The 26936-nt window shown below is 42.1% G+C and overlaps 1 protein-coding gene across 1 annotated transcript in view; it reads right to left on the bottom strand.

Annotated features, from left to right (window-relative positions):
• Nucleotides 1–259: 259 nt before the first annotated feature.
• Nucleotides 260–26936, bottom strand: part of FPR3 (formyl peptide receptor 3) — a 31447-nt gene continuing 4770 nt past the window's right edge. Inside the window, exon 2 of the mRNA XM_003269855.4 lies at nucleotides 260–2715. Within this exon, the coding sequence (XP_003269903.2) occupies nucleotides 1644–2705 (1062 nt within the window). The 5' untranslated portion in view covers nucleotides 2706–2715 and the 3' untranslated portion in view covers nucleotides 260–1643. The remainder of the gene's footprint in view (nucleotides 2716–26936) is intronic.

Here is a 26936-nt window from a genome sequence, read left to right as displayed (position 1 = left end):
AAAAGTCTTCCCAAAAAGCAAACCCAAGATCCAGTTGGCTTCACTAGCAAATTTTTCTAAATGTTTAACAAAGATATAATACCCGAGGATAGAATCAGAAAATCACTTCCAAACTCCTTTCAGGAAAACATAAGTTTTATGTAAAAGCTAACAAGGACAGTAGAGAAAAGTGAAATAACAGAGCCATCTCTACATAAACATAAATACAGAAATTCTAAACAAATCTGTGAGACAGATTATAAATGTTCAAAAACCATCATGAGCAAGCGTGGTTTATTTCAGAAATGCAAGAGTAGCTTAACACTGAAAACTTAATCTAATTTATAATGATGTAAATGAAAGAATAAAAATAATATGATCATGTTAATATTTACAGAAACTGCATTGAATAAAATTCAACATTCATTCATGATTTAAACAATAAAAGAAAACTCTTAACAAATAAGAATAGAAGAAACCTTCAACAGTCTGACTTTAAAAAGAGAAAGCCCCAGAAAACCTATGGCAAACATTTTACTTAATGGTAAGATAAAGCTTTTTCTAAAAAAACACTATCTCATCTAAGCCTTACAAATCTCCCCACTTTGTCTCTTCTCTTGTACTCTTTTCCCACTTCCACTATATCCTCAGCCAGGATATAGGCTGAGGTCTAGACATGAAAAAATAACACCCACAGTGGCCTCATTATCTACTTCTTACCCTCAAATTAGGGGCCATGGAAGTATTTTCCCTGAGGAAATACTTGAGCCACTCATCCTGGAATGACTCAGTGTGACCAAGGTTAAATGAAGTTAGGACTGGGATTAGGGTATCTGGTATTAAGATGTGTGTTGGTTTTGGCCCATGATTTCTGCTTCAGAACTCCCATAGCCCTTGCTACAGTCCTTTGTTATAATGTTGGGTGTGTTAAGCCTCAGGAAACAGAATCTCTCTCCTTTCCTTTCATTTACCCCAAAGCAGGACTCTAATCTTCCTTCGCCTTTCTAATTGTGGGTCTTAAGACCCTCCCCAGAGAGGGTCCCATCCTATATACTGGAGGAAAGAATGCTGACATCAGGAAGCTTCCATAAAAGCCCAAGAGGACTGGATTTGGAGAGCTTCATGAGAGGTGAACACATGCAGGTTGCCGGAGGGTGATGCACTCAGGGAGGACACGGAACCCTGTACCTTGCCCTATGTGTCTCTTCATCTGTATCCTTTATAGTATCTTTTATAATAAACCTTGATTTTATAATAAACCAGCAAGCTGAAATAAATGTTTCTCTGAGTTCCATGAGGCACTCTACCCCCAAAGAGGGGGTAGTGGGAACCCTGATTGCAGCTGGTTGGTCCGAAGTTTCAGAAGCCTGGATTTGTGACTTGTGTCTCAACTGGAGGAGCAGACTTGGGGAATGAGCCCTTAAACCTGTGGGATCTGACAGTAGCTCCAGGTAGATAGTGTTGGAATTTAATTGTAGGACACCCAGCTGGTGTCTATTGCTTGGTTGTGGGGAAAACCCCCTACACATTTGGTACAGACTTCTTTTATGTTGATGATTGTGGTGGTGGTGGTGGTATGAAAGAGGAAGAAAAACACTGTCAGAATTTTTTTTTTCCGCTTAACGCAGGGTAGAAAGAGACAGAGCCCAAAATTATCCCCGACCTCACATTGCCTGTAACTCCGTCTCCTCAGGAGGTGAAGCAGAATTGGTGTCTGTGTTGCTGGTCTGGGCTGAGTCAGGGACCTCAGTCAGGGCCCTCTCCAAACTAGTGGGCAAGGAGCGAATCAGTCTTTCTTGGAAGTTACGACCCATAAAGACGTAGAGAATTGGGTTGAGGCAGCTGTTAAAAAAGGCCAAGGAGCTTGTTGGGTGAACCAGGACAAGAATGATTTTGTATTTGCCATTTAACAACATCTCTTTGAGCCAGACTGCCATTAGAATGCCAATTAGTTCATAAGGGAACCAACAGATGAAGAAAGAAGCCACCACAGCAGCGAAGACACGTAAGGGATGGCTGGATTTAATCATGCGCTTTCTGTGAATTTTGGCCGTGATGACCCCATAGCAGACTGTGATGATGGACATAGGCATGCTGAAGCCAATAATGAAGTTGAGGACCAGAAAGACCTTGACCATGGTAATGAACATGTTCAACCTCTCTACAACAGTGTCACCCCAGAATGGAAAGTTTAAAATACAGTATGTGTCCCCGTTCTCAGTACTTATTGTAGTCCAGAATATGAAATTTGGTAAGGTAAGGACTATGGCGAGAATCCAGAGTCCCATGATCACCCTCTTGGCCAGACTCATGGTGCGATGCTTCTGGGCCCAGGCTGGATGCATGACACAAATACAGCGGTCCAGAGCAATGATGGTGATCAGGTAGACACTGACAAACAGGTTGATGTCTATCATGCCATGAACTAACTTACATAGGAATGAGCCAAAAGGCCATTTTTCTCTCATGGCGACTGAGACCATTCGGAATGGTAGGACGGCACTGAAAGAGAAGTCAGCTAGGGCCAGGTTCAGGTAACAGATGGTGCTTACTGTGCGTGTCATCCGGAATCCGGCCACCCAGATCACAAGCCCGTTGCCCAGGACCCCGAAGACAAAGGTGACTCCGTGGACTAGCAATGAGAAGATCCACAGAATGGTGTGGCCAGCAGGCTCAGGGAGCACCTCCTTAGATTCATTCAGAGGAACGGAGAAGTCGGTTTCCATCTTCCCACACCTGAAACATTTCAGCAATGGCCATTTCTCAGCTGTGGCACCATCTTACAATACAACTATTGATTAACTTCCACTATAGCTCCTCCTCTTACCAGGAGACCCACCCCAGTGAGCCTTGTGAATGGTTATAACGTAAAATTGGCACTCTCTCGGAGTTCCTTTGGGAAAGGATAGTTCTGTATATTCCCATCATTATTAATATGCATTCCACCTATCAAGCTGATTACCAAGAAGATTAAAGGGCTCTGTCCACCAGCAGAAATACTGAACTGAGAGTGTATGGACAATGGAAAATTGAGCATAGGCAGCTTCAGCGTCGTGAGGAAGGCACAAGACTCAGAGTTAGAAGGTTCACATCTGTGGCCTCCATCACTCAATGCAAACATGCTGGCAAGCTCTGCAACTTCTTTCGGCCCCATGCTCTCCCAGTCTCCCAGCTCCTGTCCCTCCCACTGTGAGGACCCTTGACCTATTTTTTAGTTGATATTTAATTTGAAGTTTTAGGGTTTGGGTTGAGTTAGCTGAAGAGGATTTTGAACCATTACTTGTAATATGTAGACCTATATTACGTGCTATAGGCCAGGCGTGGTGACTCATGCCTGTAACCCCAGCACTTTAGGAGGTTGAGGAGAGTGGATCACTTGAGGTCAAGAGTTGGAGACTGGCCTGGCCAACATGGTGAAACTCCATCTCTACTAAAAATGCAAAAATTAGCCAGGTGTGGTGGCAAGAGCCTGTAACTCCAGCTACTTAGGAGGCTGAGGCAGAAGAATTGCTTGAACCTGGGAGGCGGAGGTTGCAGTGAGCCAAGATCGTGCCACTGCTCTTCAGTCTGGGTGTCAGAGTGAGATTCCATTCCCCCCCCCACAAAAAAAAAAAGAGCAGAAATACATTACATCCTATAGATTCTGTGCTAGATGAAGTCAACAAAGGGGGCCCTATATTTACTTCTCCCTTCTGCTTTTCATTGTCCCTACTTGATATAAAGTTGCCTGTTTGGGATGCAGTGAATTAGCATTCGTTGTATATCTTCAAGGTCTGTGGGATAAACAGAATGAGCATGAATATTTAGCTAGTATTTGTAGGGTTCTTATCAGAGACTATTCACTGTGTTAATTGCTACATATGGGTTGTAGTTTGGTCTACATAATAGCTCTGTAATATTTATTGTTTGTAGTTTCCACAGGAATGACTCAATGTTGAGAGCAATTGTGAAATCTGCTGGTCACTTAAGTAGGAAACAGTAGACAAAGATCTTTAATTTAGCTTAGTCTGACTTCTAAGCCCTTTCTCTATGCAACAATTCTGACAGATATTGCTGGTGGTGCCCCCTCCCCCCACAAATAACTGTTCCTCATTTCTTCTCTGCAAATCAAATCCCAATTTTGTTCAATTACTCACTCTTTCGGGGAAGGTATCCCTTCTCCATCTTTGCGGGCATATCTTGATTTTCTAATTTGTTCTAACTAGAATTCCTTTTGCCTTGCAACGGATTGCTTTATTCGTGGAAACATGACTAAATTCTGGGCAATAACACTATAGGAAGATATCCTGGCATCTTTCTGGGATCTATTTCCTTGCTTTTAAGAAACAGAATCACAAAATTACAGTCCCTGCCTCTGCACCAGGTCACATGGGAAGCTGTTGCATCCAACTCAACCCAAAGGTCTCTGTGTCCCTTTTGTCTTTGCCACTTGACCAAATTTGCTTATACTGTGGTCTGTGGGCTGTATCAGAAACATCCAAGGTATTTGTTAAAATGCATATTCATGAACCCAACTCTAGAATCTCTCTGTGTAAAAGATACAGTGATTTTTATGGCCAGGAAAATTAGAGACTCTTCCCACCCTGGGCTATCCAGCCTCTCTAAAAGTAACAGCAATTATCTAGCACTTGTTCACATATAATACTCATAATAACATTGTGGGCAGCCATCATTACCCCTTTTTGTACCAGAGGGAATTCATGGCCTCGGGGTTTTTGTAGGTTTTTTTTCAGCATCATGTCCAGCAGTCAGTGGAGGCAGCAAGATTTGAAATTCAGGATGAGCAACTTTAGAGCCACTACCATTGCAGCTCTAAAGTGCTGCATTTGAAAGGAGTTCCCCAAAGATTTCCAGCATATGGTCATACCCTAGTATCATGGTTTTTTCCTCCTTTCCCTTTCTCTCTTCCTTCTTTTCTTCCTGTCATTACCAGTCGCTTTCACTGAGGTCTTTCATGGGACATTGTTTAATGTAGCTCGAGGTTTCTCAACCTTGGCACTACTGACAATTGGGGCTGCATAATTCTTTGTTGTGGGGGACTGTTCTGTACACAGTAGGATATTTAGCAGCACCCCTGGCCTCTATCCACTGATGCTAGTAGCAACTCCCCCTTCAGGAGTGACAACCGAAAGTGTCTACAGACATTGTCAAAGGTCCCGTGGGAGGCAAAATTCCCCCCAGTTGAGCATCACTGTTACAGAGTAAAGAGCACTGGGCTTTGGGGTCAGTTAGATCTCTACTCTTATCTTTGGCACCTCGCCAATATGGGTTCTTGGTCAGTGACATCTCTTTGAGCCTCACTTTTCTCCTCTGCAGAACAAGGACAGTTTTGTGGTGAAGTCTAACTTTCAGGTGAGGATTAAATGAGACTGGACATGGAAATCTTCTAGGCTAGACTGAGTGTCTGTGACAAATGGGAACTCTTGGTCCTCACCAGGCTGTGTGCTGTGTCATGGGGCTCAATCCTGGGTCATGCCTTATGAAGCCCAAGGTCAGGACAAGAACAATGCTCATAGCAATAGTGGCTACTACTTATGAACATTACTCACATGCCAAGAGCTTCTCCTTTAACCCTAACAACTCCTCTCACAGCCTCTGTGGATGAGATGTGTTAATATGTGTAAGCACTGAGCATACCCTGAGACATGGTGAATATTGACTAATCTTAGTTTTAATTAGTATAACCATTGTACAGATGAGGAAGTTGACTTATATTGGTTACATTAATTATTTAAAGCCCCCAGTCAGAAAGGGGTAGAACCAGGGTTGGAGCTCAACCAGACTGATTTCAACAGAATTGTATGGTTAACCCTCTCCCATTCCCTAGTTCCTCAACAGACTCAGATTTTCTCTACCCACTCTCCAAATATCCTAGAAGACATTCAGACAGTATGATGTATCAATAATCTCTAAGTCATTTGGAAATGTTGACACAAGAGGAAAAGATGAATGTGCAGTGACAGGTGGGATCAGGCCAACAAGACAATGTTGTAAAATTTTGCATCCACCCTACTTATAAAGTGGGGAAGAGAACCGTGAACCGGAGATGATACCTGTACTGATTATGAGGGCTGCTATTTGGTGCAATCCCAATGTGTGTCAACCAATGTGTATTTTATTATTTCTAATTACAACATCCTTGCTTTGGGACGAATATCGTTCTTGTATAAGCCATAGGAAACCATGGCTCAGAAAGGGGAAGTGACTTGTTCAATGTCACAGTTATTGAGAGGCACAACTGGATGTATGATTACAGATTTCAAATGGAAACTCAGCACTTCCTTGTTAGCATCTGTGCTTCTCCAGCACGTGTAATTTCTGATGCATTAAAATAACATTCAGCCCTTCTGCTTTCTCCTCAAACTAACCAACTTCCTCTACTATTCCACTCTCAGCTGATGGCCTTGGCTGATATTTTAATGAGAAAATTGTAACAATTAGATGTGCATTTTTTAGCCTTTTCTTTCCTAACCCTCAATTTACCTGCCCTTGCTATTGTGAATAAAGACTTCTTTTTCCCAGTGACTTCCCTCTTTACATTTGCTTTCCGTCCCACTGTCTCTCATCTTCCCAAGAACTGGTATTTGTCCTTCTGCTTTCTGCTAAAAAGAAACCCTCGAGATTTTATTTCTACTAGATCCTTCTTGTTACCAAGTAAACATTAATCTATCCCTTCCCTTTAAAAAGAAACCAATCTTGGCCCATATTTCTTTCCAAGCTTCAACCCGATTTCTTTAAGAGAAGTGTTTTCTGTAAAGAGAATTCCTAGCCAAACTTTAGAAATGGTTGTCTCTAATTGCTTGCTTTTTTTTCTCACCTCACCTATTCTGCTGAATCCATTCCATATTGACTTTAGTCCTTAGCACTCCAGCTAATGCACTCTCCTAAGGACACACATGACCTCCAGACTACCAAATCCAGTGGACCTTTCTCAGTTTTTATCTTGATATTCCAGTGACATAGGAACCACTGGATCTCTTTCTTCTACTTCAAGCACATTTTTTTCCATATCATAAGATGATAAGATGTACACACAATCCACTCTTGGTTGTCTTTACAGCTCAACTGGCCACCTCTTTTCAGTCCAATTTACTGGTGTTTTCTGCTCTAAATGTCTCTAAATTTAGGGTGTCCCACATTCTATAGGTGATATCATTCAGTATCACAGCTTAAAGTACCATGCTATTCTCTCATCTGAATTATTAGCACTGGCCTCCCCTGGAGCTCTAGTCTCATTTAACCAACTGACTTCTTGATATCTCCCCATGAGAGTCCCATAGACACTCCAAACCCAACATTGCCCAAACTAAACTGTTGTTTGTCCCTTCCTCCCAAACCTGCCGTTCTTCCAATATTCTGTATCTATTTGGGGTTTAAATATTCAGTTATTAAAGCTCTAAATGTAGAACTCACCTTTCATTTTCCTTACCACCCAATACAATCCAAGTCCTATTGATTGTATCTACAGAAGATGCTGAATGCACAGCCAGAGCCATCTCCATCTCCACTACCCATGTTCATGGCCCTGTCAGGCTTGGATATTTGTACAAACTTTGCAGATAGCTTGTTCCTGGTCCTGCTATTCCCTCTCCTAAAATCCAGACACAGACAAATTATATTTCAAAAGGAAAAATAAGACAATGCTGTTATTCTTCTCAGCACTCTTCTATGGCTTCCACATTTCTGACTCACACTTCTCAAGCACCCTGGGATTTGTCTTGTGTATCCCCAGACCTCATCTCTGCACTCTCACCTGACACACTGTGCTGGACCCATGGTGGACTCCTTGATTCCTTGACCATGCCAGCCTCTTGCCATTTCAGGGCTTTTGCTTTCTCTCTTCCTTCTGCCAACTATGATCTTCCTCTGGAGCTTTCCACACCTGGCTCTTTCTGAATATTTATATTTTAGCTTAAATATCTTGTCCTCGGAGATGTCCTCTTGACCCATTTGCAAAACAGCTGCCCCAGGTCCAGCCTATCTCACCAGATGCTTTTCTTATTTGTCCATTCACTTATTTTCTATCGTAAAACTTTAGGCACTGATATACAAACTCCACAAGTAGCACCTTCTTTCAGTGCTATGTCTCTAGCATAGCACTGTCCAATAGAAACATAATGTGATCTGTAAACACAGGCCACATTTGTGTCTTATAGTTTTCAAGTAGCCATGTGTAAACAGTAGGAAACATTTTGGAAATTAACACCAATAATATATTTTCTTGAATCCTACATATCAAAAAGGATATCATTGGAACATTTAATCAGAATAAAAATTATTAATGAGATAAATGGCATTCTTTTTTCATACTAAGTCTTAGAAGACATGAAGTACATTTTATATTTATAGCACACTTAAGGTTAAATGAGAAAAATAGCAAGCACTCAAAAGCTGCATTTGGCAAGTAGATACTTCATTGCACAGCCCTGCTCCAGAGTTTAGGAAATGTCTGTCATAGAGCAGGCATTCCAACAATAATTTTTAATTTGCCAGACCCTGACTTACCACCAGGTGAGTTCTTTTCCTTGTGGTCAGTTCCTGGCTTCCTGTCGAGCAACACAAGCTCCAAGGATTTGTCAAAAGACAAAATTACAACTAATTAGTGTAAAGTTTTTATTGGCTTTATTTGTAATTCTAGAATCAGACAACACCTCATCCTTCAAAACAGAACGCATCTATTAATGAGTAGAACAGAGAAGTTTGATTTTATAGGGAGAGGAGGGCTAAAGAAAGCAGAAACAAAGAAAAAAAAGCTGGATGGTCATTTCAAAGTTGCTTTTTCCGTACAGTGGGAATAGAGAAACAATAATTAAAAAAAAAAAACAAAACAGATTGACTGACATGGTTGCTTATGTTACTTCTTTTGTAAGGATTAAAGCAGAGGCATTTTCATGGCTACTGAAAGTGACCTGTTTGGGCATTTGGCTATTTTTTCTCTCTCTCTCTCTTTATGATTTCTTGGAAAGCCAGATGAACAACTTAGTTTTTGGTTTGGTGACATAGAACTTTAGTATGAGTGACTCTATTTTGGTTTTGTTTGTTGAGTGTAGTACAGTAGCTCAGTTTAAACCAATGGTGTCCTGTGATTTTTACATAATAGGCTTCAGCAGAGACTTTGCTGAAGGACAAGAGGACAATGGAGCTGGAATCAATCCAGTGACAGAAACTCAGGGTTTCTTACCATTCCCAGAAGACACCTTGGAGATGTCATCAAACTACTCGTCTTAGAAACCTATGTGTCTGAATGTTCCTTCACCTCTAACCTTCTGTGGGAGACTGGAGTTCATCCCTCCAAATAACAGGGGTCAAGGAATGTGAGAGTCCAGGCCCTTTCTTCTTCAGAGATTCAGGGAAAAGAAACAAAAAATTACCGAGGTGAAAAAATGAGAGGAAAACAATAAACAACAAAGATGCATGGTTAAGCAAAAACTCACTTCTCTATTTACACACATACTTCTAACAGCATATGTGTGGGCTTTTTTCCAAACAGAGCAATTCTCCAATTCTCTGGAGACACCACTGTCTATTCTACAATTAAATTCACTTCTGATGTTGTCTAACTGGAGCTAGCGTCAGATCGCACAAGTTAAAGGTCTCACTCCCACAAGACTGTCTTCACTTTAGATACCAATCAAAGTCCCATGTGGCCACCTGTACTTCTGACTGATGGGCTATAAATCAGGGGTTCCTGTGACCCCCTCATCAGGTTTGTAATTTGCTAGAATGGCACGCAGATCACAATAAATCACTTTGCTTTCATTTACTGGTTTATTCTAAAGAGTACAGCTTAGGCCAGGCATGGTGGTTCACGCCAGTAATCCCAGCACTTTGAGAGTCTGAGGCTGGCGCATCACTTGAGGCCAGGATTTGGAGACCAGTCTGGCCAATGTGGCAAAACCCTGTCTCTACTAAAAACACAAAAATTAACTGGGTGTAGTGGCACATGCCAGTAATTCCAGCTACTGAGGAGGCTGAGGCACGAGAATCATTTGAACCCGGGAAGAAGAGGTTGTAGTCAGCCAAGATCGTGCCACTGTACTCCAAGCCCGGGCAACAGACTGAGACTCTGTCTCAAAAAAGAAGGAGAAAAGAATACAGCTCAAAAACAGTCAAAATAGATGCATAGGGCAAGTATATAGCAAGGGAGAGGTTGGGGTGGTACATGGAGCTTCCATCTCTTCAGGCACTCAGCCTTCTGGCACCTCTATGTGTTCACCAACTCAAGAAGCTCATCTAATCTCATTTTTCAAGAGGGTTTTTTTTTTTTTTTTTTTTTTTGACAGGGTCTCATTCTGTCACCCAGGCTGGAGTCTAATGTCATGATCGCTGCTCACTGTAACCTCCACTTCCCTGGGCTCAAGGGATTCTCCAGCCTCAGCCTCCTAAGTAGTGGGGACTACAGGCGTGAGATACCACGCCCGACTAATTTTTTGTATTTTTTGTACAAACAGGGTTTCGCCGCCGTGTATCCCAGACTGGTCTCAAACTCCTGGGCATAAAGCAATCTGCCCGCCTTGGCCTCACAAAGTGCTGGGATGACAAGTGTGAGCCACCGTGCCTGGTCTCTAACTTTTTTTTTTTTTTTTTTTTTAGACAGAGTCTCACTCTGTCCCTCAGGCTGGAGTGCAGTGGCGGGATCTTGGCTCACTGCAACCTCTGCCTCCCCGGTTCAAGCAGTTCTCCTGCCTCAGTCTCCCGAGTAGCTGGGGCTATAGGCGCGCATCACCATGCCTGGCTAATTTTTGTATTTTTAGTAGAGACAGGGTTTCACCATGTTGGCCAGGCTGGTCTCGAATTCCTGACTTTGAGATCCACCCGCCTCGGCCTTCGAGAGTGCTGGGATTACAGGCATGAGCCACCACACCCAGCCAACATTTTTTAGAGAGCTCAATCTCCAGTCCCCACTTCCCTTTCCTGAAAGTCGACGGGTGGGGCTGAAAGCTCCAACCCTCTAGTCACTTGATTTTTGTGGTGGTCAGCCCTAACCTGAGCCTATCAAGGGACCTCGCCCTAAATAACCTCACTAACATAAAATGAGATGTGATAAAAGGTGGCTCGCGCCTGCAATCCCAGCAATTTGGGAGGCCGAGGTGGGTGGATCACTTGAGGACGGGAGTTCAGGACCAGCCTGGGCAACAAGGTGAAACCCCGCCTCTACTAAAAATACGAAAATTAGCCAGACGTGGTGGCAGGCTGCTGTAGTCCCAGCTACTTTGGAGGCTGAGGCAGGAGAATCGCTTGAACCCAGGAGGTGGAGGTTGCAGTGAGCTGAGATGGTGCCGCTGCACTCCAGCCTGTGGGACAGAGCGAGACTGTGTCTCAAACCAAACCAAACAAACAAAAAAAGTGGTTTTTAGGCCGGTTGCGGTGGCTCATGCCTGTAATCCCTGTTCTTTGGGAGGCTGAGGTGGGCAGATCACCTGAGTCAGGAGTTCAAGACCAGCCTGGCCAACATGGTGGTGAAAACCCATCTCTACTAAAAATACAAAAATTAGCCTGGCATGATGGCACATGCCTGTAGTCCCAGCTGCTCGGGAGACTGAGGCAGGAGAATCACTTGAACCCAGTAGGTGGAGGTTGCAGTGAGCCGAGATCACACTGCTACACTTCAGCCTGGGTGACAGAGCTAGACTCTGTCTCAAAACAAAACAAAACAAACAAAAAACAAAAACCTTGAGAGATGAGGCAGATGCATGAGAGAGTACCCTTTATCCAATATCATTACCAAGATTAACCCCTTAACCTTCTGCTCCAGAGGGAGATAATTTGTGGGACATGCAACACAGCTCTAAGGATTAGTTAATAGACAAAATTACCACAAATTTAGTTCAAATATCTTAATCTGAGAAGAGTTAAAGGTCTAAATCTGAGGAGATGGGCCCTTTCTGAGATTTTAAGCAATATCAGAACATTGTCCTCCGGCTGAAGCAACACAACCATGAAGATAAGTGGAGAGGCAGAAAACAAGAGTCAACTATTTTCTCTTTTCTCCCCGAATCACTATACCAAAAGGATGTTTTCAGTGATAAAGTATAGTAAACATATGAAGCACATAAACCAAGAAGGAATTTATTATTACAAAAAGTTTTGCAAGGAGAGAGAATCTGAATCTCAATAAGAATTGGGTTTCATTTAAGCCCTTCGCTTCACCATCCTATTGGCTGTCTTCCAGGGGCTTCTTGAAAATGACCACAGAATGGCTGCCACTGTTCTGGACATCACATCAACCGGCCCTCCAGAGCCAGAAGGATGAAGACAAACAGAAAAACTGACTTCATTCACATGCCTGTCTCATTTTATAAAGGAGGAAAACATTGGCCAGGTGAGGTGGCTCACGCCTGTAATCCCAGCACTATGGGAGGCCAAGGTGGGTGGGTCACAAGGTCAGGAGATTGAGACCATCCTGGCTAACACAGTGAAACCCCATCTCTACTAAAAATACAAAAGCAAAACTAGCCAGGCGTGGTGGCAGTCACCTCTAGTCCCAGATATTCAGGAGGCTGAGGTGGGAGAATGGCGTGAACCTGGGAGGTGGAGCTTGCAGTGAGCTGAGATCACACCACTGCACTCCTGCCTGGGTGACAGAGTGAGACTCTATCTCAAAAAGAAAAAAAAAAAAAAGGAAAACATCTCATCCTCCTTTATAAAGACTCCTTCAGAGTCTCTTCAGGACCTGTCCTTATCTTTCACCACTGAAACATGACATCCTTAGATCATTCCCTGGGCCAAAAATAAAAATGAGGTTGCTCATACCAAGGTGATGGTATTAAAAGGTGGGGGTTTTAGATTATGATTGTTCTGCCCTCATAAGTAGGATGAGTGCCTTATAAGAGTCCTATAGGCACTTGTCTTTTCCTTTTACCATGTGAGGACTCATAGAAAGCACTGTGAGTAATGGCCCTCACCAGATGTTGAATCTGCTAGCCTTGATGATGAGTCCATCATCAAGTGACCAGAACTAAACTAACTAAATTAAAGCCCCCAGAACTGTGATCAATAAATTTATGGAGTGTGTGTGTGTGTGTGTGTGTGTGTGTGTGTGTGTGTGTGACAGAGCATCACTCTGTCACCCATGCTGGAGTGCAGTGGCATGATCTCGGCCCATTGCAACCTCCATCTCCAGGGTTCAACCAATTCCCTTACTTCAGCCTCCCCAGTAGCTAGAACTACCAGTGCATCACCATGCCTGCTAATTTTTGTATTTTTGGGTAGAGACAGAGTTTCACCATGTTGGCCAGGCTGGTCTCAAACTTGTAACCTCAGATGATTCACCCATCTTAGCCTCTCAAAGTGCTGAGATTACAGGCATGAGCCACCATGCCTGGCCTAAATTTATGTTGTTTAAAAATTATCCAGCATAATAAATTTTGTTATAGTACCTTGAATGGACTAAGAGACAAATTAGTCTAAATGACCATAACGTGTGTATCAAGTGAATCTTCTTGGAGGAGGATGTCCTCAACGTAATGCTGTATCTGTGCTTATGGAGATTGTGGATGTCATTAAGCTCTTGTCTGCAAAGCTTGTGTGTGATGACAAAGCTGTGAGGGTACCCGTAGGTAGCCTGGAAAGGTGTATTGTGTTTCTTCAGAGGTGGAGGCAACTGTAGCTGAGGATCTGTAGAAATCAGCACTTAACAGAACATGCTAGCCAAATGAATGAGAGCAAAATGTTTACCCGTTCTTGATTGAATAGTATTAGCAATTTTTAATAATACTAGATGTTAGATATGGGGGCCCTGATAGATGGGACTATACCCTTAATGCTGTAGTCACCCATCGTAAGACATTCTTTATAATATTTTTTATTTTCAGATATGGGAACAAGAAGCACTTTGGGCTGTTAAATGGAGATGCAATGTGGATAGTCACCCTTTTATTAATCACGTTTTGTGTAACAGATTTTAATTATTGAAGGCCATATTTCACCCTACATTGGGCCATATTAACTATCTTAACTGGGGGACTAAGTGATCCCATTTTATCAAGCCAATCTCTAAGTGCAAACAATTTACTTTAATTTTAATGTATTATTTATTATGTCTACCTCCAACATATTCTATTTTAGAGCAACCTAACTCCAACACAGGCTATTTTAGAACAATAGGTATGACTATGGGTAATGTAGGCAAGGCTGTAAAGTGAGGTATACTCATTTTTCAAAATTTTATATATAGTTGCCTTCTCAAGACAATATGGGCAGAGTGAGTACATTTAGTGGGATCCTTGCAGGGAGCCGAAGGCCCCATGGGATGTGACCAACTCAGCATTCCGCTGGAGGCTTTATGATCAAACAGCAACTGTTTATCATGAATGCAGGATGTGGGCAAACTCACGACTACTCCCGCTGCCAGAAGGTTTGCTGAGGGCCATCGCTTCCTGGTGCCAAGCTCCTTGTCCACTAGAGGTAAGGTGGCCCCTGACTCCTTCTTCCAGATATACTCTTTTGTCTCTTGTCTTTTATTCCCGTGTTCATCCCCCTTTGTTCAGTCCACCAGGGATCATGTCACGTTACATAGTGGTGCCCCGAACAGCGACAGAATCGGGTGCCCTGCAAGTGGCACTCAAATAGGCGACAGTCTGAACACGGGACTATGAGGATGTGAATGAAGAAGATCTCCTGGAACGGAGGAACTGAAATTGACAAGGCAAACGGGGACCCTGGGATGAGTCGGCCGGCAGCAGATATGAGGTCAGTGCCTAAAGAGGTACTGGGAGCAGTGCCTTAAAGAAGTACTGGAAATGGGAAGTTTTCTGAATCAGGGTAATATGGGGCAGAATTTGTCTACTGAAAAAAAAAATTATGTGCCGTTGCTTAAAGTTTTGTTGAAACAAACTGGTGCTCAGGTTAGTTCTCAGACATTAACTAAGCTGCTGCAGGACGTTATTACACATAACCCATGGTTTCTACAGGCAGGCACCCTTGATGTGGAAAATTGGGACAGAGCAGGAGAAGGATTAAAATGGGCTCATCAAAAAGGTCTTAAAATTGATCCTTCTGTTTTCTCCACTTGGAGTTTAGTTCATACTGTACTTCTGCCATTATCTCCTTATTATTCTGTGGGACAGCAGGCTGAATCTAAAAATCTGAAAGAATCTGTTGTCCCCACTCACAGCTCCAACTGAAAATAAAAAACAGGAGAGGGAGGATAAAAATTGGCCTATACCGCCTCCTCCAGTTACAGAAACATCTGTACCACCTCCTTTGGTAGCAGAAATAGAGACCCCAATACAAAGAATTTTATGCTCTGCTGCCATAGCTGGAAAGCCCTTAGACCTTGCACTTTTCCTATTTCCATTAGGCCTGATCCAAACAATCCACAGCAGGTTATTCATGAACACACCCCACTAGAGTTTAAGTTGTTGAAGGAATTAAAAGCGAGAGCGGTGAATAATGGCGTACAGAGCCCATTGACCTTAGGATTGCTAGAATCTGTGTTTGGTGCTATGCGTCTTTTACCCTTTGATGTGAAACACTTGGCACAAACTTGTTTGTCCGCTAGTGCATATCTGACATGGAATTTAAATTGGCAAGAAATGTGTGCAGACCAGGCTAGACAGAACCGTGTTGCTGGACATGGAGACATTACAGAGGATATGCTATTAGGTAATGGCCCTTACTCAGACCTGGAAAGTCAAATGGCACTCCCAGACGCTGCTTATCAGCAGTGTGCACAGGCTGTTAAATGCACCTGGGCCACAATTCCTGAAGAGGGAGTCCCAGTACAATCCTTTTTACATATCATGCAAGGGTCACAGGAACCCTATGTGCAATTTCTTGCAAGATCACAAGAGGCAGTTAAGTGTCAGACTCCTCATACCGTGGCTGCAGAAGTGCTAACTCTAGCTTTTGAGAATGCAGATGTGGATTGTAAACATGCACTGGCACCAGTGAGGTGTATAAAAAACTTGGGAAATTTTCTCAGAGCTTGTCAAGATGTGGGAACTGAGCTTCGTCGCTTTGCAATATTAGCACAAGCAGTGGCTAACTTAGGAGCTGACAAATCTAAAAGGAGCCAAGGGTCAAACCCTAAAATGAGAAAATGTTATAATTGTGGAAAACCTGGACATTTTAAAAACGAATGCCACCAGATCTCAGGACAGAAAGGACCTTACAATGCAGTGCCCCACCCAGCAGAAAAAACGCCAGGACTTTGTCCTTGCTGTAACAGAGGAAATAACTGGGCTAATCAGTGCCGCTCAAAATTTCATCAGAATGGCACCCCCCTGCTGGGAAATGAGACAGGGGTCTGGACCCAGGCCCCACAAACAATGAGAGCATTCCCAGTCCAGACCTCAACCCTGTTTCTGGCATGGGTTCCCAGAGGCACATTGATTCCGTCACCCCAGGTACACAAGGAGTACAGGATTAGATCTCCCAGTCAAAGAATGGGTAATGTTAGTTGGGGAAGACAAACCCATCAAAGTTCCCACTGGTATTTGGGAACCATTACCAGCAGGATATGTGGAACTAATTTAGGCAAAATCTGCCTTAACTTACAGGGCATTACTGTTGTCCCAGAAGTTGTTGACTCTGATTATGAAGGAGAAATTCAAGTAGTTTTAATGTCACAAGATCTGTGGGGTTTTGAGCTGGGACAATATACTGCTCAATTGTTGCTTATTCCCTGCAAATCACACGCTTCTCTCCATGAAAGGAGAAATGAGAAAATAAAGAGTTTGGGAGCACAACTACATGGGAAATCTATCTGTCCCAACCCATAGCCTCTAATAGACCCACCTGTGTAGTACAAATTAAAGTAAAGAAATTTTATGGGCTTATGGATACGGGAGCTGATGTGTCAGTAATATCTAAAGACAGTTGGCCCCCATCCTGGCCCTTGGAATTAACTTCTACATCCCTAGTGGGAGTAGAAACAGCTCAAAGTGTTCAACAGAGCACTGAGATTTTACCTTGTCTTGGTCCGGATGGACAGTCATGTACTTTTCAGTCTTATGTTGAAAATATAGCTATCAACTTATGGGGTTGAGACTTACTTATAACATGGAATATGAGACTTACAAATGAAAACTTTGATAACCCAGGATTTAAAATGTTGAAGAACACGGGATATCAGAGGGGAAAATATTTAGAAAAATTTCTTCAAGGAAATCCTAACCCAATATCAGTAACTGGAAAAACAGATAGAAAAGGGCTAGGACGTCAGGATTTCAAATGAGGGTCATTGATATTTCTCCTCTGCCCGCTGCCTTACTATTAGAATGGCTCAGTGACAAACCTGTATGGGTGGATCAATGGCCTCTATCTCAGGAGAACCTGATGCAACTTCAGCAGCTAGTAAAAGAACAATGGGATGCCGGACACATAACCCTGGAATTCTCCAGTGTTTGTTATTTCAAAAAAGTCCGGAAGATGGCGACTACTACATGATTTAAGAGCTATTCATGTACCCATAAAACTGATGGGTGCCTTACAAAAACTTTTACCATTTCCAGCAGCTATTCCAAGAGACTGGCCTCTTGTAGTAATAGATCTGAAGGATTGTTTCTTTACTACACCCTTACATGAGAAGGATGAGCCTTGATGTGCATTCTCTGTGCCTTCTATTAATCAAACAGAACCTGTTTCTCATTATCAATGGAGAGTTTTACCCCAAGGCATGCTTAACAGTCCTACGCTATGTCAGCATTTTGTAGGACAGGCATTAAAGAAGCCTTGGAATATGTTTCCTACTGCTTACATCATTCATTTTATGGATGATATTCTTTTGGCTGTTCCTACCGATCAAAACCTACATCAGTTATTCAGAGAAACAAAGCAGGCCTTGACTAAATGGAATCTCAAAATAGCTCCAGAAAAGGTACAAACAACTTCCCCATACCAATACTTAGGAACTATTGTTACAGAGAGAAGTGTACGGACTCAGAAAGTAGTTCTCCATAAAGACACGTTACAGACTGTAAATGATTTTCAGCAATTACTAGGAGATATTAATTGGCCACGACCGATGTTAGGTATTGCTACCTATCAACTTACACTTATTTACCAAACCCTGCAAGGAGATTCTTCTTTAAATTCTCTGCGGCAACTAACTAAAGAGGCAGAAGCCGAATTACAGCTTGTAGAGCAAATGTTACAGCAGAGACATGCCTCATGGCTACAACCACAAAAACCTTTGCTTTTGTTTATTCTTCCTACCCCTTACTCCCCAACAGGACTTTTGGGCCAGTTTATAGATAAGTCTGTAACAGTAATAGAATGGTTCTTTCTATCTAATCAAACAGTCAAAACCTTGCAAGTTTATCTTTCTTTAATTACGCAAATTGTGACTATGGGCAGACATAGATCAAAAATGCTTACAGGATATGATCCTGACAAAATTATTGTTCCTTTAGACTCTCAGCAACAAGCTGCAGCTTGGGAAATGTTGACTGCCTGGCAAACTGCTTTCGCAGACTTCATGGGCGCGATAGATAACCACTACCCTCAGACAAAATTTTACAGTTTTATAAAATCCATTCTTTCATTCTTCCTGTGATTACTCATCACAAACCTATTCCAGGTGGACAGACTTATTTTACTGATGGCTCTCCCAAAGGTCATGCCGCCGTCTATGGACCAAAACATACTCAAACAATAATGATCTCTGGGATTTCAGCTCAATGCTCAGAGCTAATTGCAGTCAGCTGTGAGGTTTTACAGCTCACAGCTTCAGATCCTATCAGCTACAGGGAGCCGAAGGCCCGTGGGACCTGACCAACTCAGCATTCCACTGGAGGCTATATGATCAAACAGCAAACTATTTATCATGAATGCAGGATGTGGGCAAACTCACACTGCCCTGCCACCAAAAGGTTTGTGGAGGGCCTCACTCCCTGGCTCTTTGAAGTTATCTACTGAGAGTTATCTATTGAGAAATCTAGCGCCTACTGTTTTAAGAATGCAGTCTTGCAAGCCTGCCGTGAATCAAGCTGCTAGCCAACAACCACCCCCTACCCCTACTTCTCGTTATCTCTTTTGCCTGATAAATACAGAGGGCTGTGTAACACTCAGGGCCCTGTCCACTAGAGGCAAGCTGCCCCCTGACTGCTTCTTCCAAATATACTCTTTTATCTCTTGTCTTTTATTCCCACGCTCGCCCACTTTGTTCAGTCCACCAGGGATTGTGGCAGGCTACAATCAACGTTGTCAACCATAAAGACATGTTACAGACTTTAAATGATTTTCAACAATTATCAGGAGATATTAATTGGCTACGCCCGATGTTAGGTATTGCTACCTATCAACTTAGACATCTTTACCAAACCCTGCAAGGAAATTCTTCTTGTTCAGCTTATGTTGTAAATTTAGCCAGTCGCATAGAAACTGCGACAGTTAAAAGTACACTAGACCCAGAACTGTTTAATTTGTTTCACTTATTCTCATATGCTGCATGGTACATGCCAAACAGGTGAGACAGCTGGTCATGTACAGCGACATTGTCTGTCATCATTTGCTCATATGGGAATACCTAAACAATTAAAAATTGACAATGGACCTGCTTATACTAGTCATGCTTTTTCAAAATTTCCTACAGCTTTGGGCTATAACCCATAAAACAGGAATTCCTTATAATCCTAGAGGACAAGGCATTATAGAATAGGCACATCAAACATTACAACGCATGTCGAAAAGACAAAAAGGGGGTATAGGAGGCCAACTACCACCTCAATCAAAACTACATTTAGCCTTATTTACTTTAAAATTTTTGACTCCTGGTATGGATGGTAAGACTCCAGCAGAAAGACATTGGCAAGTGTTAGAGGAAAAGAGGAAAGTTTATCTGAAAGTGTTATGGAAATCCCCAGAAGAAGGACAATGGAAAGGCCCAGTGGATTTACTGACATGGGGAAGAGGGTGTGCTTGTGTGTTTACAGGAGATGGACAAGCCATGTGGGTGCCCTCAAGGTGCGTGCAACCATGGAATGGGAGACTGGAGAAACACAGGGTGGCCAACCATGGGCCTGGTCCCTCCGGTATGAGCCATGAGTCAGCTGAGCCTGAGTGCAAAGATGGAGAGGAGGCCGACTGGAGTCACGACACAGTCTTAATGTTGCATTTGTAAAGAATATCACCACTCAATTTGTGGTTTGTGTTTTTAATCCTTATGTCTTTTTGGCAGCTCAGAAGGACCAGCTCCAGGTAAACAATACCCAATTGACCTGTAAATCTTGCCAGTTATATCACTGCATTAATCATAGCACTTTGTGAACACATAATATCTCTACTTTGATGATTTTAGGTCGCATCCCTGGGCTAGGGATTCCTGTTAATCTGTCCGAGGCTTGGGCTGCCACACCTGCTTTGCATTTTGTGAAACATCTTCTACCTCAGGTTACTCACTGTGCCCGGAGAGCCTTAGGCATGATAATTTTTGCTATCGTTTCCTTGGTCACACTAATAACTTCTGTTGTGATGTCGTCTGTTTCTCTACACAGTTCTGTTCAAATGGCTCAGTACGTAGAGAATTGGACACGTACAGCCAACCAAGCGAGGCTACTTCAGAATAAAATTAACACTGAGTTACAAACTGAAGTGGCAATGTTGAAATCCACGGTTCTGTGGTTAGGGGAACAAGTACAAAGCTTGAAGTTGCAGCAGCAATTGCGCTGTCATTTTAATCACACTCATATTTGTGTAACCAACTTAGAATATAACGAAAGTGAGTATCCGTGGGACCTTGTGAAAGCCCATTTGCAAGGAGCTTTCACATCCAACATCACCTTTGATATTGGTGAATTACAAAACAAAATTCTTGATTTAAATAGGCAAACTCAAGAATTTCAGCCTTCTTTAGAAGATTGGACTGAATTCCAGGAAGACCTGGAGAGCCTCAACCCTTGGACCTATCTAAGGCACCACAGTAACATCTTATATGTAGTTCTTGGAATAATGTCGTTTTGTCTCTGTCTTCTGTTTATAGTCTGTAAAATCGGAGGGACCGCCAATCGGCGAATGAGAGCTGCCCAGCCTGGCCTTACATTCTTTCAATTAATTCATAAACAGAAAGGGGGATATGCAGGGAGCCAAAGGCCCATGGGACGTGACCAACTCTGTATTCCATTGGAGGCTATATGATCAAACAGCAAACTGTTTATCATGAATACAGGATGTGAGCGAACTCACCACTGTGCCTGCCACCAGAAGGTTTGCTGAGGGCAATCGCTTCCTGGTGCCAAGCTCTTTGAAGTTATCTACTGAGACATCTAGAGAATGCAGTCTTGCAAGCCTACTCTGGACCAACCAACTGACCTCTTCTTCCACCCCCCTTCTCACTATCTCTTTTGTCTAATAAATACAGAGGGCCATGTAAAGCTCAGGGCCTTGTCCACTAGAGGCAAGGTGCCCCCTGACCCCTTCTTCCAAATGTGGTCTTTTGTCTCTTGTCTTTTATTCCCGCGTTCAGCCCCGTTTGTTCAGTCCACCAGGGATCATGGCAGGTTACATAGTGGTGCCCCGAACAGCCGACAGAATCGGGTGCTCGATAGATCCTCATATATAACTATAATTTGAGCCCCAATGTGAAGTCCATAAATTTTTGTCAATTTGAGCATTTTTGCTGTTGTTGAAGTTAGGTTAGGTACCTATGTTGTAAAGGCACAAAACCAAATCAGTGCCTTTTTATCTTTTTGTTATATAATTTTTTTGGTGTAAAAATTAATAGATGAATTTTAAATTCCCAATGAAATCAAATTGTAAAACTTTGATGCGGTTATATATTAAATGTACATAATTCACCTATTTGTCATATGTTTACATGAAAATATTATATACATATATACATATGATGTATTTAATTTCCTTTTTATCACCCTCCCATTAGAAGTTTGTTCATAAATCAGTAAGTATTCTAGGGCTAGGATTATGTTTCCTAGACCTGGATTCTGCTCAGTACTTAAAGTTCCTCTTTTTTTTTTCTTGGACTCGTGACTGTGGTGTAGAACTGGAAACTGTGTCAAGGGTGACTGAGCCCTGAGCCTTGTATGAGAAAATTAAGCTTGTATTCAGACTGGATGCTGAGGCAACAGACCCTTAAAAGCATACACTGCAGTGAAGAAGGGTGATGAACGTTGGTTAGGCAGCTGTCAGTCTTGGCCAGAATTATGCCTTCGGGTACTCAAGATCCCTTTACACTCTTCTTCCAAACAGAAGAAGTAGAGCCATCCTTCCCAAGGATGATATCCCCAACGTTTTATGTTGAAGTTTCTTTGTGATAAGTGTCCCATAACTTAAAAGAATATTCTTCTTCAAAGCCCCAGTATACCACGATGCAATGAGAATTGGGAATCCACAATGGAAACTCCTAATGAGGAAAAGAAAAACGAGGAGATGTAGCGGGCACTGTTCTACTGCAATTAACCAAGGCCAGTGGGAAGGAAAGGTAAGAATCCCCTGTCCTGGCAGTGGAGGAAGTCTATTAATTAGCCCATCTGGAAGCCCTGGCTCTCCTATCTAGAGGTGACACGCTGTCCTTCGTGGCTCCTGACTTTCTGTCTTGCATTGTTTTCATTGTTCCTCATTTTCTATGGCCACAACTTAGTTGGGCGTTAAAGAATATACTTTTTTTTTTTTTGGAAATTGAAAGCATTTATAGGAGTCAAAAGTGTGAACGAAATGGGCAAACTGCTCTGCCTGGGAAATGCACAGAACTCTAGAGAAAGGAGAAAAATGAGTGAGTAAAGCAGTGGAGTGAGAGAGGACGTTGATAACAGGACTCCTTGATATTCATGTTGAGTGGTGTCTTTTGCCAGTGCATCAGGAAAGTATGTTACACAATACAGAACTGACCATTTCTGAGTGTTTATGTGGAGAAAGCAAGGTAAAGGGCTGAGTTATGAGCTGATTTATTTAAATACAAAGTCATTAGGCAGTTGTTAGCGAGAGTATTCTATTGAGGCGGAAACTCAAAATTTAAGGTGTTCATGAAAATGGAAGCCACCTGGGAATTTATAAATATTGTGCACATGAGGATGAGAATTTACTAGACATGACTTGGTTCATGTTATGAGGGCCGGAGATAATTTTAATTAGACATCAAATGTTTCTCACTTAAATATCTAGGTGACATTATTTTTTGATTCATTAATTCAGTATTTATTGAGTGCCTACCACATGTCAGACACTATTTACACATAGAGGGTGAGGATTCATCTGTAAGCAATATAGACCACAATCCCTGCCCTCAGATAGCTTACATTCTTATTATATGAAAGGAACCATATGAAGTTTGTATACAGTTGTTACCCCTCTTCATGCCAATAAACGTCGTACTTCAGATGAAATGACCAAATTTCTTGAAAATAATAGTTTACCAAAAGTGAAAGATATGAAAAAGAAAACTGAACAATGTAATAATTGTTAAAGACATTAAACCCATATTTAAAATCTCTCCCAGAAAGAAAACCCAAGACCCAGTTGACTTCATGTAAATGTTTTTAAAAGTGTTTTTAATAAACACTTTTTATAAATTTTGGTGCTGGGCACAGTGGCTCATGCCTGTAATCCCAGCACTTTGGGAGGCTGAGGTGGGCAGATCACTTGAGGTCAGGAGTTCGAGACCAGCCTGGCCAACATAGTGAAACCCCATCTCTACTAAAAATTAGCCGGGCGTGGTGGCGCCTGCCTGTAGTCCCAGCTACTCAGGAGGCTGAGGCATGAGAATCATTTGAACTCAGGAGCCAGAGGTTGCAGTGAGCTGAGATCACTCCACTGCACTCCATCCTAGGCGACAGAGTGAGACACTGTCTTAAAAAAAATTTTTTTTTGAAAATTAAAAAAAAAATTTAAGTGTAACACTGTTTAAAAAGATATAATACTACAGAAGACAATCAGAAAATCACTTTCCAGCTCCATTCAAGAGACCATTATAAGTGGATGTAAAACCTAACAAGGACAGTAGAGAAAAGTGAAATAACAGAGCCATCTTTACATAAACATAAATACAGAAATTCTAAAGAAATCTAGGAGATCAATTACAAATATATAAGATACATCATGAGGAAGCGTGATTCATTTCAGAAACACAAGGTAGTTTAACATTGAAGAATTCATCAACCTAATTTGTAACGATGTAAATGAAAGAATAAAAATAATCATGTTAATATTGGCAGATATACATTTGAAAACATTTAACATCCATCCATAATTTAAGCTATAGAAGAAGAAAACTCTTAAAAAGTAAGAATAGAGGACACCTTCAACAGTCTGATTAAAAAGAGAAAGATACAAAAAGGTGACAGCAAACATTATACTTAAGGGTAAAGTAATTAAGTTTTCCTTTTAATATATACTATCTCATCCAAGCCTTACAAATCCCCACCACTCTTTCTGTTTTCTTGTAGTTTTTTTCCACTTCCACTTACCCCAGGGTACAGGCTGAGGTCCAGAAATTAGAAATGACACCCACAATAGCCTCATTTTTCTATTTCTTACTCTCAAATCAGGGGGCATGGAAGTATTTTTTCTTGATTAAAAACTTGATCCACTCATCCTTGAATGGCTTAATGTGACTCAAGGGTAGAAGAAGCTGGGACTGGCATGAGGGTAGGATGAGAAAGAGCTAAAAAATATCCCTGACCCCCTCCTCACATTGTCTGTACCTCTACCTCTGCAGGAGGTGAAGCAGTGTTGGTAGCTCTGTCACTGGTCTGGGCTGAAGGGCTGAGGCAGCCCTCAATAGCCCATCTGCTGTAGTCATCCATCATAAGGCATTTTTATGAATTTTTTTTTTTTTTTTTTTTTAGATTTGGGAACAGGAAGAACTTTTGGGTTGCTAAATGGAGATGTGGTGTTGATAATCACGCTTTTATTAATTAGGTTTTATATAATACATTTTAATCCTTGAAGGTGCTGTTTCAACTTCTATTGGGCCGTAATAAGTTATCTTAACTGTGGGACTAAGGGGCCCCATTTGATCAAGCCAATTTGTAAGTGCCAAAAGCTTACTTTAATTTTAATTTGATATTAATTGTGTCACAGAATCTATGTCCAACATAGAATATTTTAGAGCAATGACTGTATGACTATGGGAAATTTAGGCGACGCTACAGCTAAAATGAGGTCTACTCATTTTTCAAAATTTTAGTTAGCTTCTCAAGATTATGGGGGGTAGAGTAAGTAAATTTAATGGGATCCCTGTGTATAACTATAATTTGAGCCCACTATTAAGTCCATAAATTTTTAGCAATTCATGCGGCTGGAGTTTAGTAGCACAATCTCAGCTCACTGCAACCTCCACCTCCCAGGTTCAGGCAATTCTCCTGCCTCAGCCTCCTGAGTAGCTGGGATTACAGGCACCCAGCATCATGCCTGGCTAATTTCTGTACTTTTAGTAGAGATGGGGTTTCACCATGTTGGCCAGGCTGATCTTGAACCCCTGACCTCAGGTGATCTGCCCACCTCGGCCTCCCAAAGTGTTGGGATTACAGGCGTGAGCCACCGCGTTCGGCCACTAATGTTAAAAGTTAAGTTAGAACCTATATTGTAGAGGAACAAAAGCCAATCAGTGTCCTTTTTGTCTTTTTTTACATAAACTTTTACTACAAAAATTAATATATGGATTTTGAATTTCCAGTCAAATCAAATTATAAAACTGTTTGAATTTGGTTATGTATTATGTATACATAATTTATCTATTATATATTTACATTAAAATATATGCATATATAATGGATTTAATTTCCTTTTGTCACCACCATATCTAGAAGTTTCTTCATAAATTAATAAATAATCTAGGGCCAGCATTGTGTTTGCTAGACCTGGTTTGGGCTCAACACTTAAAGTTAAAAGTTTCTCTCTTTTTTCTTGGACTTGTAACTGCCTAGAGCGTCAGTCTCTCTGTTATTTTTTTCTATTTTCTTTTTTCTCCCATCAATCTTTTAGCCACTTGAAGCCAAAATTCTTAGTTTCTGTCCTAGCTGATAAGAAAAAGGGGAAGGAGGAAAATGGCCCAGTGCCACTGGACAGTCACCTCTCTCTGGGAAGGACCCATTACAAGACAGTGAGTCCCTCTCCTCTCTTTTTTTCTATTTCACATAAAATCTTTAAAGTGACTTGCATTTCTAGGCATCTAATATTTATATACTTTTTATTTCCTATCCTCACTCTCTGGATGTTTACTGGACAAGGTCCCAGTGGTATGGAGTAGCACTCTGCTGTTTTCACTTTACACATTGTTACCAAAAAAGAAAAAAAATGGTGATTAGAGTTAGTCCAAACTGCACCACTTTGTAAGCCCCCCACCATTTTGCAGACCTTGGTCAAAGTGAAACATTCCATGGGGTTTCGGGCCATGAGAAACATCCTGCCTAACCACCTGACCACAAGGCACACGAACATCCTTATCACACCCTGCCGGGCAAAGGCCCAAGGAACATCACTATCACATTCTGCAGGAACAAGTGCCAAACCGCCTCATCATGGGAACATGTTATCAACATTTTCCCAGGCAACAGGCCACGCTCCACTTCCAGACCTCTCCCACCCAGGCCTGTAATTGCCCCAGCCTGTAAGCAGGGGTGGGCACTGGCACCTCTGCAGGTTTATGCTGGACATAAATGCCTGCATTTGCTGTTGAGACACTCTGTCTTTGTGTGTCTTTCTTTAACCTCTCTTCAAAACCGAACAATGAGCTCCACTTGCACCGGCCTTGTAGGCAGCCGCTTTTCTTTCCAGGGTGACCCGATCGATCTCTGAGGGGCTGGGAGAATGAGAAGTGATAGCACCAAGGAATGCAGCAACCAAGGAGACGCTGGCCTCAGCAGCACCTGCTCTTGCAAGGTGCCCTGGGGACTCAGGTGCAGTTGCCGTGTCACAGGTTAGAGTTAGGCAACTGGATCCTTTCACCCAGCTCCCCTTCACTGACCCAGTGAAGCCAGCATTCTGTCATCCTCTTCAACTTCACTATGAGAGAATTGCTGCTCCCCAGGAGCCTGGTGGCCCATGGCGCTATCATCAGC

This window comes from Nomascus leucogenys, chromosome 10, assembly GCF_006542625.1.
Source record: "Nomascus leucogenys isolate Asia chromosome 10, Asia_NLE_v1, whole genome shotgun sequence".
Taxonomy (NCBI): domain Eukaryota; kingdom Metazoa; phylum Chordata; class Mammalia; order Primates; family Hylobatidae; genus Nomascus; species Nomascus leucogenys.
Note: the sequence above shows the minus strand (reverse complement) of the source record. Positions and strands in the feature narration are given on the sequence as shown.